Genomic DNA, 12983 nt, shown 5'->3' on the forward strand with positions numbered 1-12983 from the left:
TATTTTATTTCATTTTATTAAGCTGGCACCCAAAACCACAACTGGGCACTCAAATGTTTTGTCCACAGTGCCTGACTGGCACTCAAAAAAGAAAAAAAAAAGAAAAAAAAAAAGTTAAATTCGAACCCTACTATGAAACACAAAACAAATTGTTATGCCCCAGTTTCTGTGATTTGTGAAAGGTATCATTATTGCCACATACCTCAGCCTGGGTACCTTGATCCCAACCCCCTCCCAACCCCATTCACCACACACACATGCAGACTGCCCATGACACAACTTGAATCAACTTATTTACATAAAGCTTTCATAGTTGCTGGACTACAATGAGACAGCCCATCAGGAGATTCAGCACCACTGTCAGGTCACTTTAAGAGGTGTCCATCTCGGCATGCATGCACAAACACACGTACATGCACACTGCCACATGTCCCAGTGTGCGCACACAAACACGCATGCATGCACAGGCAAACAAGCATGTGCACACACACACACAAACACACATTACACGTCTAATATCACTCAAAGTGAAAAGGTCTTAAAGGAAGAAAGAAACACACAAGCACATATTCAGGTCAAATGTACACTTCTTTAACCCTTTTATCACCAGATCAAAACTCCCCTGTGCTATAAACACAGAAAGCATGGTGTCTAAGAATAGCTGGGGATCCCATCCCCCCTGTGGTGTGTAGAAAATATAGCCTTTCCAACCACCGAACGTAAAGAGCAGTAGGTTCATGGGCAACAGACCCACGATCTGGTCACCCTTCAGTGACATGGGTCCTCTACCTGTCTGCTGCATAAATGCGAGTTTGGCAGTGAAAGGGTTAAAGGATGATTCTCCTTTCAGTCTGCTGGAGCAGAATGAGGTTAAGAACAACAGTGAGGCAGAACAAAACATACGGATCCAAACTTCATCTTGAAGTAAGGGTGGGTGGCGTTGTAGGGAAACCTCTTCTTGGTCATCTGCTGGATAGTGGTCTCCTTCGCCTCCTCCTCAATGTGTCTCTGATGGCAGCAACAACACATCATGTCATGACACAGCATGTTGGAGAGGGAGAGAGAGAGAGAGAGAGAGAGAGAGAGAGAGAGAGAGAGAGAGAGAGACAGTGGGTAAAGAGAGAGAGAGGGAGAGAGAGAGAGAGGGGAGGGGGAGAGAGGGAGAGATAGACAAGAGAAAGAGAGAGAGAGATGCTTTGATGCTTTGATGTTTTAATGCTGAAGACTTTGTCCATAGCAAAGTTGAGATGATTTTTTTGATTTTTTTTTAAATTTTTTTTTACAATGCACATGCACATAGACGTCATTTTCGGTCTAGTGATTTATAAATCTGCTTCACTCTCTCACCTCACATTCATTCAATCTAATCCAATCCGTAGTCCACCCCCCCACCCCCCATCCCCCTCACAGAGAGAGAGAGAGAGAGAGAGAGAGAGATGAAAAAGTTCAAGAGAGACAGAGAGTAATGACAGAGTATGAGAAAGAGTAAAGACAGAGACAGACTGACAGACAGACAGTAATGACAGAGTATGAGAAAGAGTAAAGGCAAAGAGAGAGACAGACAGACAGTCATGACAGAGTATGAGAAAGAGTAAAGACAGAGACAGACAGTAATGACAGAGTACGAGAAAGAGTAAAGACAGAGACAGACAGACAGAGAGTAATGACATAGTATGAGAAAGAGAGGGTAACAACAGCGAGAGAGGAAGCAGACAGACAGACAGAGAGTAATGACTGAGTATGAGAAAGAGTAAAGACAGAGACAGACAGTAATGACAGAGTATGAGAAAGAGTCAAGACAGAGACAGACAGTAATGACTGAGTATGAGAAAGAGTCAAGACAGAGACAGACAGTAATGACAGAGTATGAGAAAGAGTCAAGACAGAGACAGACAGTAATGACTGAGTATGAGAAAGAGTCAAGACAGAGACAAACAGTAATGACTGAGTATGAGAAAGAGTCAAGACAGAGACAGACAGAGAGTAATGACAGAGTATGAGAAAGAGTCAAGACAGAGACAGACAGTAATGACAGAGTATGAGAAAGAGTAAAGACAGAGAAAATGACAGACAGTGGTGACAGTATGAGAAAGAGTAAAGACAGAAAGAGAGAGAGACAGACAGACAGACAGACTGACAGACAGTAGTGACAGTATGAGGAAGAGTAAAGACAGAAAGAAATCAAAATTGAAACTTTTTTTTATTGAGGGAAAAGGAACAGGCATTTATTGGCCTGTTTTCATCCTACCCTAAAAAAAAACAAGATACAAGAAAAAAAAAAAAACCCAAAAAACAGAAGGAAAATATACACACAAATCGCATGGCAACAGACAATAAGAACAAACATAGAAACAAAAAACAAAAATAAATGGCATGGATAATACACAGGCAGTAATGACAGAGTATGAACAAGAGAGGGCAATGACACAGAGATACTGACAGATAGACAGATAGGTAGATAAAGAGAGAGAGAGGAAGACAGACAGGCACAGACAGAGACAGAGACAGATAAACAGTAATAATGACAGAAGCTACACTTCTTAACACCTGCTCAAAGTGAAAAAAAAAAGAAAAAAAAGAAAAAAAAAGAGGTTACGAAGAAAAGTACGGATACCTGAGCCTCTTTGTTCTCGGCCAGTTCCAGCTCGATCCTGCTGATGTGCTGGGCGATGATGTCCTGGTAGGCCTTGTTGAGGATGAGGCAGGACTCCAGGGTGGCCGGCAGACTGGCCGAGGAGTCCAGCTCCTCCTGCATCACCCCCACCTCCCTGAACAGCTCCCCCTCATCGTCCTGCTCCGTCCCTATCGACTGGGTCTGCAAGGAGAGACAATACATGTGTCTTTATTCATCCGTTGGGTCTGCAAGGAGTGACAATACATGTGTCTTTATTCATCCGTTGGGTCTGCAAGGAGTGACAATACATGTGTCTTTATTCATCCGTTGGGTCTGCAAGGAGAGACAATACATGTGTCTTTATTCATCCGTTGGGTCTGCAAGGAGTGACAATACATGTGTCTTTATTCATCCGTTGGGTCTGCAAGGAGAGACAATACATGTGTCTTTATTCATCCGTTGGGTCTGCAAGGAGTGACAATACATGTGTCTTTATTCATCCGTTGGGTCTGCAAGGAGTGACAATACATGTGTCTTTATTCATCCGTTGGGTCTGCAAGGAGAGACAATACATGTGTCTTTATTCATCCGTTGGGTCTGCAAGGAGTGACAATACATGTGTCTTTATTCATCCGTTGGGTCTGCAAGGAGTGACAATACATGTGTCTTTATTCATCCGTTGGGTCTGCAAGGAGAGACAATACATGTGTCTTTATTCATCCGTTTCGAAATCAATTGTGCAGCCACAGGCTCGTCACTCACCCAACACAACATCTCAGCCCACAGCCGAGTCCAGTACACACACACACACACACACACACACACACACACACACACACACACACTCACCCAACACAACATCTCAGCCCATAGCCGAGTCCGGTACACACACACACACCCACACACACACACGCGCGCACACACACACATACACACACACACACACTCACTCTACACAACATCTCAGCCCATAGCCGAGTCTGGTACACACACACACACATACACACACACACACACACGCACATGCACACACACACACATACACACACACACACACACACACACACACACTCTCACCCAACACAACATCTCAGCCCATAGCCGAGTCCGGTACACACACACACACATACACACACACATACACGCACACACACACACACACGCACATGCACACACACGCACGCACGCACACACACACACCATGACAAAGGTTGGCCCAAAGATCAAAAAGCTGCATATATAAAGGAAAATACACACAAGCAAGTAATACATGACAGTGGCGTCATTTCCACACACATCCCTATCCCCCTCCACACACACACATACACACTCACACACATACACACACAGGGAGCGTTTATAAAGTAACATGTATATTAAGAAACATATTCTTAGAATAAGTTATGCTTTCAAAAACATCACAAACTGTCAAATGGCAGGTCACCAATTTGCAAAAACAGACAAGAAAAAAAGACATGTCTTAAAATATCCTTACATTAACATGAAATTACACAATAGCTACATTATGAAACTGAACAAATTATGCAAAACATCTATATTGTAAAATCATGATTTGCAACTGCCATTAAAAACATTTTAAAAGGTATTCTATAACTAAGATTTCCACTTTCATACAAATACACCAGTTTCATTTAACACACACACACACACACACACAGTGCTCATGAAAGAACATGTATATTAAGAAACACATAACATGCATACTGAGAAACACAGAGACAATGAGAACGACAGTGCTCTGTCCCTACTGACTGGGTCTGCAAGGGGAGACAATGAGAATGACAGTGCTCTGTCCCTACTGACTGGGTCTGCAAGGGGAGACAATGAGAATGACAGTGCTCTGTCCCTACTGACTGGGTCTGCAAGGGGAGACAATGAGAATGACAGTGCTCTGTCCCTACTGACTGGGTCTGTAATGGGAAACAATGAGAACAAAGTGCTCTGTCCCTACTGACAATGAGAATGACAGTGCTCTGTCCCTACTGACTGGGTCTGCAAGGGGAGACAATGAGAATGACAGTGCTCTGCCCCTACTGACTGGGTCTGCCAGGGGAGACAATGAGAATGACAGTGCTCTGTCCCTATTGACTGGGTCTGCAAGGAGAGACAATGAGAACAACAGTGCTCTGTCTCTATTGACTGGGTCTGCAAGAGGAGACAATGAGAATGACAGTGCTCTGCCCCTACTGACTGGATCTGCAAGGAGAGACAATGAGAATGACAGTGCTCTGCCCCTACTGACTGGGTCTGCAAGGGGAGACAATGAGAACGACAGTGCTCTGCCCCTACTGACTGGGTCTGCAAGGGGAGACAATGAGAACGACAGTGCTCTGTCCCTACTGACAATGAGAATGACAGTGCTCTGCCCCTACTGACTGGGTCTGCAAGGAGAGACAATGAGAATGACAGTGCTCTGCCCCTATTGACTGGGTCTGCAAGGGGAGACAATGAGAACGACAGTGCTCTGCCCCTACTGACTGGGTCTGCAAGGGGAGACAATGAGAACGACAGTGCTCTGCCCCTACTGACTGGGTCTGCAAGGGGAGACAATGAGAACGACAGTGCTCTGTCCCTACTGACTGGGTCTGCAAGAGGAGACAATAAGAATGACAGTGCCGACCAAACTCCAGTGACCCGGAAGCTCTACAGCTGCGAAGAGCATCTGCAGCATACAACTGCCTTCATCGTGGAGACTGTGGTGTCCATCTAACGAATGAGAAGAGAATAACAGTGACAAAGGTTTGTTCAATAGGCCTTTGGCCATAATTAATTAATCACATAGTCTATACAGGACATCAAAGTGCATGAAGACACTTGCACATTCACAAACACATGCTCTCTCCATCTCCTCCCTCCCTATCTCTGTGTTTCACACACATATACACATATGCATGCGCACTTCTGCAATGAGAGATTTTGTGAGGAATGTAAGTGGTGAGCATTGCCTCTGTGTGTGTGTGTGTGTGTGTGTGTTAGTGTTAGATTGTCCTCGTCTGTTGTTATCAACTGTGTTCGTGAAGAGAAAGTCTGAAGAAATGTGTTAAGAAAAGGTTTTTTTGTTTTTTGTTGATTTTTTGGGTTTTTTTTTTTTTTGCTGCCTCATCATCTGCACTGTTTCAGTGGCATCACTCCCACACCACTCATTTTGATTCCCCCATACACGGCCACACCTGGGTCGTCCGTCACAGTTCCAGTGTCGGCAGTCTGCAGGGAACCATTGATGTTAGGTCGTCAGGAGGCCACACACAAGAGGAGACCCTGCACTGCTGCTGAGTCACTTCGGTGGTGTTCAGTGGTGCCTGTTCTGATTTAATGTACTTAGGACACCACCTACTAAGCCCCCTACTAACGACAATATTGGCTTAGTTGCGGAGCCAGACTGAGTGAGCGTCCCTCCCAGAGTGGAGACTGCCACCACGTCCCTCAAACAACAGCTCCCCATGAATCTGCCGACACTGAAGACATTGACAGGACTCACCCCAAGCACAGAGGTGGAGAGGTATCGAAACTGAGGTCACCATGAGAGCAGGGCATGAAAGGCCACAGACTTTGACTTTGAGACTGTTTTGTTTATACTGATGATGATGGAGGAGGAGGATGACAATGACGATGATGATGTTGCTATGGAGGTCCATTTTGGTTTGGGACTGCGTGACAAGGCTGTACTCTATGCTCCTGACATAATGACATCCCGGTGTTAACCAGGCCCAAGAGATACAGACACTTGCAGTGTTGGTCAGGTAATTAGAACAACACACCCAAAGACGCATCCTTTAAGTGGATGACACTCAACTGTGTGGTCCCAGTCTCCCCATTTAAGCCCACAGCACACTCAACTCTGGGTAGGAGCCGGCCACAGGCCGAAAAACCCACCTCGGCTGGGATTCGAATCCGCGTCCTCCCAGCCGTCAGTCCGCGACGCTAACCACTTCGCCACGGTGGCTGGTCATGTTAAGAAAAGTTTGTAAATATAGTGTTGAGAGAGAGAGAGAGAGAGAGAGAGAGAATGTGGTGTGTACTGCATGTGTGTGTGTGTGTGTGTGTGTGTGTGTGTGTGTGTGTGTGTGTGTGTGTGTGTGTGTGTGTGTGTGTGTGTGTGTCTGTGATTGAGTGTGTGTGTCTATGTGCGCATGCATGTCTGTGCGCATGTGTGTGGGGGTGGGGTTGGGGGGTGGAGGTGTATGTGTGTGTGTGTGTGTATAGATCAAAAAGAAAGTATCACATATTGTTTTTCAGAATCTTGAAAAAAAACAAACCCAACTGACATGCCTAGCTACATCACTCTTTTTCTAGAAAAGATTGCAGATTTGAAGAAATACGACAACCTCAGATGTCGACAAATGACATATTACTATACACAGAACATACCACATATATATAGAAACAAAGAACCCAGAGTGTAACATTCTGCCTGCAAGAAACAACGTAAGGTACCGAATAAAGCTCAGCTCAGTCTTTCAAACAGAATTATTGATCACCACTAAAGGAGCTGAGTAGACTGCCTCCAGTATAGCAGCCAATGCACTGGCTTCAGCGCCTATCACAGTGAATCATTCTGAAGCGCCAGGCGTGGTGGATGAAATTATCAATGGACTAAGAAAAGAACTGAAAGCTGGCATCAGGAAAAGAAAGCTGATAGAAATCTAACCAAAATCAATAGCAGAAAACAGGTAAGCCTTTATAATTGTGAATTGTTATGGGTTTTGAATCAATATATATCTCCAACATTACTAATGGCAAAGATGGCATTAAAAGGGGAAAAAAAAGTTTAAAAGTTCGTATCAATTAAAATTTGGGTTTGTTTGAGATTTGAACTCTGATGGCAGTGCCAATGAAAATACGGAAGTAGCAGAGACAGGTAAGTTGTTATGATTAAATAGGAACTGCAAATGTTGCATAGAAATCAGAATGACAGATATCCTACAACAGTGGCAAAGGTGTCATAAAGTTTAATTAAAACTATTAATCAACGTAAAGTCAGGGATTAAGTTTAGTTAAAAATAAAGTATTGATCAAAATCCAGACAGATCTGAAATTTTCAGACAGCAGTGTTGATGAAAACATTATAGACATTGATAAACTTGATAACAATACCAGTTAGTTGGTAATAACACAGGTTCTACTGTCAATGACAAACACCTATTTATATATTTATTTTATTTTATTTTATTTTTTTTAAATTTTATTTTAATTTTATTATATTTTTATTTATTTATTTATTCATTCTTTTTTTAATTAATCTTTTTTTTTTTCTCAAGGCCTGACTAAGCTCGTTGGGTTACATTGCTGGTCAGGCATCTGCTTGGCAGATGTGGTGTAGTGTATATGGATCTGACCGAACGCAGTGATACTGATATTGATACTGATACTGCATGCTACACCGGCCTGTAAGGCTCTGAACTGGCCCTTTCACCTTCCTTCCAGGGGAGGCAGGGGAGGGGGGGGAATGAAAACAGAAAATGAGAAATGTAAAGCACTTTGAGCAGTATTCATGGAGAAATGCGCTAGATAAATGTCCATTATTATATTGTTAACATGTTTGATTTATAACAATAATGTACATTTATATAGCGCCCTTTCTCTCTAAGACCTCAGGTGCTTTACATAAAATAAAAAGTTTCAAATTATATGAATCATGACCACTCTTTCTGCCCACCCCTCCCCCCCCAACCCCTCCACCTCCCTCTCCCTCTCTCATTCGTCATGCATCCAAAGTGAGCAGACAGGGATGGTGTCGGAGAAGAAGGAAACAGAGTGCTTAAATAGATAGGTTTTAAAAAGATGAGTTTTCAGTGAAGAGCGAAAAGCTGAGATAGAATCAGATGCACGGATATGATGAGGAAGGTTGTTCCAGACATGAGGAGCAGCAAAGCGATAGGAGTTTGTATTATACTCCATGTTTGGTGTTTAATATACTTACCATGTCAAACTGATGCAAACTAGGCCTATTGGTTTGCTCTGCTTGGCCAAATTTCGCGCGGCTAACAGTGAAAAGATGGGCCCACCCGCTCTCAGCCAATCAAACGCCTCTAAAAACTATAAGCGCTTAATCATTCCGTGGCCATGAACAAAAATGCCCCATGAGAACCACGGCGGAGACGCGGGGACGGACGGGCGGGCATTCGAGTTTGACATGGTAAGTATATTTAACACCAAACATGGAGTATAATACAAACTCCTCCTTTTGGTGTCATATACTGTACCATGTCAAACTGATGCAGAATTTAAAGCAAATGGAGGAGGGCAACGCCTACTGGTTCATATGGGGAGCCCTTGTAACTGAGACGGCAGTGTTAGCCGCGACAAAGGAAATCCCCTTGGAACCGTCAGCCCTGGTCATACGGAAATTCCTGAGGTAGAAGTTGATGAAGGGATTCTCAGACCGCCAGAAGGCTGCCTCCAAAACATGCTGCGTTGGCACTGAGTGCTGGAAAGCAGCCGAAGTAGCTATGGCCCGCACTTCGTGTGCTCTGGGATGAAGACAGCTGATATCCCTGTGTGCATGAGAGTAGGCTCTACGAATGACTTGGGAAACCTGGCGGGAAATGGTGCCTGCAGCGATGTCTTTCTTGTAATTCTCATTGAGGGAGATGAGCAGACACCTCTGAGAAGAACGCCTATGGCGAGACCTGTCCCAATATTTGAGACACCGAACCGGACAGGTGCCTATCCTCATCATCTTGGGCAAGAATATCAGACAAAGGTCTGACTCTCAGAGAGGGGGAAGGAACCTCAGGGTCTTGGTTCTTAGCCAGAAACTCTGGAAGGAAACGAATAGTGATGGAACCATCTCTGTGGAAGGCCAGATCTTGTGGCATTCCACTAAGCCCATGCAGCTCACTTCTATGACTGCCTGTGGCCAGCCACAGAAGGAAAGTGGTCTTGAGGGTGAGGATGTCAAAAGGAATAGTCCCCAATGGTAGGAAGGGCTGTTTTCGAATGAAATCCAGCACCAGGAACAAGTCCCAGAGGGGCACTCTTCTGGGGTCTCTAGCTTCCTTCAGAGGGGCACCCCTAGCCACCTCTCTGAGCAGGCAATCCGCTTCCAAGGCGGAACCACCTAGCTGTTTGCAATGTGGTACAGAAGGCAGACCTGTACCCTCGCCCAGAACTAGCAGACAGGATGAACCGAGGAGCAGAGAGCCAGAAAGTTGGCCAGCTGCATGCTCGTAAGGTTCGTAGGGGTAATGCCCTGAGCTGTACACCACCGCAACCATTTCTTCCAGCGAAAGTCATACAAAGTCTCCGTTCCCTGCCTCCTTGCTCTGGTGACTATGGAGAGGAGGTCAGAGGAGGCACACCCCTGGGTCAGCAGAGCCGACACAGCGGCCGACTGAGGGGTCGAGGACTTCAATGGTGATGCTGACAGTTCCGACCGCACAGCAGCCATGCGTGCTGGTGGAGCAGTTGAGGATTGGAATGCGGAGTGCCCGAGCGAGGCTGCCTCAGCAGATGAGATTTGGTTTCAAGTTCCAGGGGTGGGAACATGTGTCAGGGACTGAAGGTCCGGAAACCAGGTCTGGACTGGCCATTTCGGCGCAATGAGGATCAGCTGCGGGTGTTCCAATCTGTCTTTCCGTATCACCTTGGACAGAATTGGAAAGGGAGGAAACGCGGAGGCAATCAGACTGCTCCAATCTAGAGAGAGAGCATCCACTGCCCACGCTTCTGGGTCGGCAACCGAAGAGACGGAAGTGGGAAGTCTCTTGTTGAACAAGGTCCACCATCGGCCGAAACCACTGTTCCCACACCCCCTGAAGGCTGTCCTTGTCCAGGGTGCACTCTGTGCGTATGACACTCTTGGACCTGCTAAGAGCATCTGCCAAGAAGTTGGTTTTTCCTGCTCAGTGTCTCGCTGAAAGTGCAATGCCCTTGCTGTGGCACCAACGGAGGAGAACCTCAGTCCGCATGGAGAGGTCTGCCGAGTGCGCTCCCCCCATTTGTTCACATAACATGCGACCGTCGTCTTGTCCGTGAACAAGCGGATGGTCTTGCCAGTGGCCTCCCCCATGAAGTGCAGGAGAGTCCTGCGAACTGCCTCCAGTTCCAGAACATTGATGTGGCACAGGCGCTCCTCCGGGGACCAAGTCCCTGCTGCATAGAGTGAGTCCATGTGGGCTCCCCAGCCCAGGGAGGAGGCGGCTGTGAAGAGTGCCACCTGAAGAGTAGGTGGGGCTAAGGGCACCCCCTGTGTCCGAAGGGGGGTGATTAACCACTCTGATGTCACCTCGAGGAACCACTCGCCCCGACATATCTGGGTATCCCATGGCTGAGTGCTCTGGGACCGGCGTAACCTCAGTGCCCTCTGGAGAGGGCGCTTGAGAACCCTGTCCAGGGGAATGAGAGGTGCCGTGGACTCCATCATGCCCAAGAGGGAAGAAAGTGCCTGCGCTGTATCTTGGGAGGAGTGGCGCCAGTGGCTGAGGAGGCCTGCCAGACGGTCCCAGTGATCTGGCGCCAGAGAGACTATCATAGACCGCGTGTCGAATCTCATCCCTAAGAAGTCGAAGGACTGACGTGGGGACAGATCGCATATCTGCTGGTCCATGAGGAAGCCCAGTTGGGAGCAAAGGTCTAGAAGTCTGGCCGTATGACTCAGGCACAGGGCCTGCGACTGGGCCAGGATAAGCAAGTCGTCCAGGTACACACAGAGACAAATGGATTCCGAGCGGACGATGGACACCAATTCCCGCAGCACCTTGGTAGACAGGAAAGGGGCAAGGGACAGACCAAATGGGAGGGCAGGGAACTGGAACCCCTTGTCCCTCCACACGAACCTCAGGTACCGACGGGATGCCGAATGGATGAGTATATGAAAATAAGCATCTTCCAGATCGATAGAGGTTGGCCAATCACCTTGTTGGATGGTCTCCCGAATCTGTGCCTGTGTGTCCCTCTTGAATTTGATTTTGGGGAGGAATTTGTTGAGGGGGGACAAGTCCAAAACTGGTCTCCACCCTCCCGAGACCTTTGGAATCACCAACAACCAGCCGTAAAAACTGGGGCCCAGGTCCGAGAGTTGAGATATAGCCCCATGAGGAGTGGGTGCGATATCTCTTTTTCTAGGACGCTCTCCTGCTCCGTCGAGCTGGAAGAATACAATAAACACAAGCCGCATGCAACAAAATAAGGCCAAAAGGATACGCTGAATAGCCGAAAAAAGCGTAAGACGAGACAGAGCGTAAACCTGACAAGATGGCGTGGAGAGCCTTGGCCAAAGGAATGATTAAGCGCTTATAGTTTTTAGAGGCGTTTGATTGGCTGAGAGTGGGTGGGCCCATCTTTTCACTGTTAGCCGCACGAAATTTGGCCAAGCAGAGCAAACCAATAGGCCTAGTTTGCATCAGTTTGACATGGTACAGTATATGACACCAAAAAGAACATTCACCAAAGGTTCTTGTATTGACACAAGGAAGTTTCTGTCACAATGCTTGGCAATATCAGCAAGACAAGGAGTTAAGCATCAGATGAAAACACAGTGAACACAATCAATGTACGTACCTCCCCTGCACTCTCTGGTTGTGAGATGGTGCTCTGTGCACTGGTTGGTGTTCTTCCTCCTGAAGAAATCAAAGTTTAAAAAAATGGAAACTTCTATATAATATAATTTCAAAATGCTTTCAGGATTTTGTAGAAAATAATTGCAAGAAGTAGGACATTTAAGATAACTGAAAGAACTAGGTCTTGAAGGTTCCAATATAATAACAAATATGATTATGAATGTATACATCAGATGAAAAGAAATGTAAACATGATATTGTAATGTTTGTGCCATAATCAAGTGTCATCTAAATGAAGTGTGACACTATATTAACTGCTATGATCACAATCAACTGAATAAATCAAATTTATTGTTCATTTGTTAACAGTGTTGAAATTAACTGGTGGAGTTGTATAAAAGAACAATTCACAAAAAAACAAAACAACAAAAAGGACACAGTTGGCACACTATGCATTCCATGTGTGTGTGTGAGTGTGTGTGTGTGTGTGTGTGTGTGTGTGTGTGTGTGTGTGTGTGTGTATGTGTGCGTGTATGTGTGTGTGTGTGTGTGTGTGTATGTATGTGTCACTGTGTGTGTGTGTGTGTGTGTGTGTAATAGCTAACGAGAAGCAAAATCAGTCTTTGATACAAATCAGATACAAAGACAGAAATTGCTAGTGAGAATCAAAACCAGATTTGATACAAATCAGATACTGAGACACTCACTACATACTGTAGTTCTAATTCTGAGTGCTACGAACCACGACCAAAAGCCCTAAAGGTACAGTTGATCAAGGCTGTATTCTTCAAGAGTTTTCAATGAAATAATATGTAGCTTGTTCATTGCATTGGTCAGCACACTACACA

The 12983-nt window shown here is 45.7% G+C and overlaps 1 protein-coding gene across 1 annotated transcript in view; it reads right to left on the reverse strand.

Annotated features, from left to right (window-relative positions):
• Window positions 1–12983, reverse strand: part of LOC143275898 (uncharacterized) — a 58597-nt gene that overhangs the window by 44968 nt on the left and 646 nt on the right. The window contains exons 2-4 of the mRNA XM_076580223.1: window positions 12137–12195; window positions 2615–2815; window positions 904–1008 (exon numbers count right to left, since the gene is read on the reverse strand). Of these exons, the coding sequence (XP_076436338.1) occupies window positions 904–1008; window positions 2615–2815; window positions 12137–12195 (365 nt within the window). The remainder of the gene's footprint in view (window positions 1–903; window positions 1009–2614; window positions 2816–12136; window positions 12196–12983) is intronic.

The sequence above is a fragment of the Babylonia areolata genome, chromosome 31 (genome assembly GCF_041734735.1).
Source record: "Babylonia areolata isolate BAREFJ2019XMU chromosome 31, ASM4173473v1, whole genome shotgun sequence".
Classification (NCBI taxonomy): Eukaryota; Metazoa; Mollusca; class Gastropoda; order Neogastropoda; family Buccinidae; genus Babylonia; species Babylonia areolata.